The sequence below is a fragment of the Malus sylvestris genome, chromosome 4, assembly GCF_916048215.2.
Source record: "Malus sylvestris chromosome 4, drMalSylv7.2, whole genome shotgun sequence".
Taxonomy (NCBI): domain Eukaryota; kingdom Viridiplantae; phylum Streptophyta; class Magnoliopsida; order Rosales; family Rosaceae; genus Malus; species Malus sylvestris.
Genome location: NC_062263.1, coordinates 21,656,638 through 21,659,268, shown reverse-complemented (window position 1 = coordinate 21,659,268; position 2,631 = coordinate 21,656,638). Strand labels below are relative to the sequence as shown.

Here is a 2,631-nt window from a genome sequence, read left to right as displayed (position 1 = left end):
ATTGGAGATTAGTTATGAGATTCACATCACATCGAACTTTAATGATAAAAATAATCTATTTTTTAAATTGCACCTCATAAATCATCCTTGAAATTTTTTAACCAAATTAGTAATATTTAAAGCATCTAATTGAGTTCAAATAAATTGATCAAGACTTTGTTATAAGAAAATATTGAAATTTCACTGTGATGATTAAATAGACAAATAATTTCAGAATGAATTGAATTTTTACAAAGATAATCTATGAATCGAGACTTACGAAATAGACTGTTTAGATCGTTGAGTTTTGATGTGCAGTGAGTCCCATGACTAAATTCTAATGTCTTTGTGAGTCTTCCTGGCCCCCGGAAGGGGTGGATAACCGTGACTTATCATTAATTGTCCTCATTTTCTGAAGAAGAAAAAAAAATTAAACAAACAAAACTTTATTCAATCCATTAATTATTAAAAATAAAAGTAAAGTATAATTACATGAGGTAAAAATAAGAACACAAAAACCATTCCACTACTTTGAATAGTTTAAGGTTATAAGCAAAGCAATTGATTCGTTAAACTAACACATATCCAATATCCATACACTTACATACACGCCATGCTAATCCCAAACATAATAATGCATTCACAGTCATCGTGTCCTCATGCTTCTATCACGTGACCATAGCATAGAGCCCCATGCGACGATCCAACGGTCTTTAGTCCCGTATTATACAAAAGTCGGACCCACCACTAAGGCCATGGCCCAACGTGGACGGTCAGGATGAAACGAAAAACAAATACCAGCCAGCAGTAAAACGCACAACCCAGTACCATTAGCTACATAGCCTACAACGCGTCATCATTCCGTTTCCTTTATATTCTGCTTACAAGACAAGCTTCGAACCCATCCTTTTTAAGGGGAAATTCTCACGCAACGATTGTGTTTCCTTGTCGGATTTGTAACCCTAGAGTTGCAGAAGAGCGAGAGAGGGAGAGAGAGAATGGGAAAGGATAGGAAGATTGGAGTGGCGATGGACTTCTCGAAGAGCAGCAAGAACGCTTTGGAATGGGCGATTGCGAACTTGGCTGACAAAGGTGACACCCTTTACATCATCCACATCAAACCCAACTCCCTCGGCGAGTCCCGCTCCCAGCTCTGGGCCCAATCCGGTTCTCGTAAGTATATATCTTTATAATCTCGTAGATGACAAAGGTGACATGTTATTGATTCATTATCCATGGGTTTTGGGTTCTTAGTCCTGCATAGAGAATTTATGATCTAATACTTTTATTTATTTATAGGTAAAGCTTGAAGCTTTGAATCAAATTGGTTATGTTTCTGATCTGGGATTTTTTTTAATTTTTGTAGCTCTGATTCCATTGACAGAGTTTAGGGAGCCACAGATTATGAAGAATTACGGTGTCCAAACTGATATGGAAGTTCTTGACACACTCGACACTGTTTCCAGGCAGAAAGAGGTTTGCTTTAATTAATTGGATAATCTTTATCTGGGTTTTGATTAGTGATTGTTTTGTGTTTGATTTTTTATGGGATTAATTTGCAGGTGATTGTTGTGACAAAATTGTATTGGGGAGATGCAAGGGAGAAGCTGCTTCAAGCAGTTGAAGATCTGAAGCTGGACTCTTTGGTCATGGGAAGCAGAGGGCTTAGCACCATCAAAAGGTATGGGTGCGATTTTCTTAGATTTCTTTCTTTTCAATAATCAACTTAAAAAAATTGAAGCATTGTCCCTAAATTTTAATCGAGTTGAAACTTCGGTAATTGAACTAAATATTCCATGCACATAGGGAAATAAATTTAAAAAAAAAATACTCACGAATTTTCAGTTTAGGACAAATGCTTCAAGTTTTTCTTTTAATTTTTTAATAAGGTTGTCTTAATTAATTTGGATTATATGTTTAATCTATTTGTTTTGTGGAAATTAAACAGGATCGTACTGGGGAGTGTGAGCAACTTTGTGCTCACCAATGCTTCAATCCCTGTGACCATCGTCAAGGACCCGAGCATGCAACAACATTAAAACTATATTATCGATAATTAATTAGAAATTTGGATCTGGTTTTTATAATAATCTGTATTATCGATAAATAATTAGAAACTTGGATCGGTTTTTATAATAATCTGCCATTATTTTCGACGTTGGCATTGCTTTGTTGAAGATGCATACATTTGGTTTTGTGTATTAGTTTGTTCTTGAAATCATAGCCAATTAAATTGACCGCAAAACACTGTTCAACGAACATCTCTGTCTCATTGTCTTTACCCGCGTTTATGGATTTAATTATATTTCATATTAAAAATAATTACCCCAAATAATATTTTTGCTAGTATAACCCTTTTTCAATACCTAAAGTGTCTCCAACGAAGTTTGACAAAAAATCCTTAAAAAGTTAAGCATTTGGATTTTTTCAATAAATAAATTTGTTGTGTTTTTATTTGGGTAACAAAATTTGTTGTGCCTTAAATAGAGCTATGACAAAAGTACTTACTACAAAAAATACGTCACCAATAATAATAAGGAAAACTAATGAAAATGACTTGAAAACTTTGAGTTTTAATGATAAGGACAAAATAAAGGGTAAAGTGAATAGTATCAGGATTGATTTTTTAGTGTAAAAATGTGGTTTTTTGTT

General features: G+C 34.1%; 1 protein-coding gene across 1 annotated transcript; it reads left to right on the top strand.

Moving 5' to 3' along the window:
- The first annotated feature begins 855 nt into the window (after positions 1 to 855).
- Positions 856 to 2,156, top strand: LOC126620086 (universal stress protein PHOS32-like). The gene is made up of 4 exons (XM_050288561.1): positions 856 to 1,152; positions 1,346 to 1,455; positions 1,542 to 1,660; positions 1,928 to 2,156. Exons 1-4 carry the CDS (start codon positions 978 to 980, stop codon positions 2,016 to 2,018), a joined length of 495 nt encoding a protein of 164 aa, XP_050144518.1. The 5' UTR covers positions 856 to 977; the 3' UTR covers positions 2,019 to 2,156.
- The last annotated feature ends 475 nt before the right edge of the window (positions 2,157 to 2,631 follow it).

Bases quoted from the DNA above. Each gene is read 5' to 3' on its own strand.
- LOC126620086 (XM_050288561.1), top strand. From the start codon at position 978: ATGGGAAAGGATAGGAAGATTGGAGTGGCGATGGACTTCTCGAAGAGC. The intron at 1,456-1,541 runs GTTTGCTTTAAT...ATTAATTTGCAG, and splicing joins CTGTTTCCAGGCAGAAAGAG to GTGATTGTTGTGACAAAATT. The intron at 1,661-1,927 runs GTATGGGTGCGA...GAAATTAAACAG, and splicing joins GGGCTTAGCACCATCAAAAG to GATCGTACTGGGGAGTGTGA.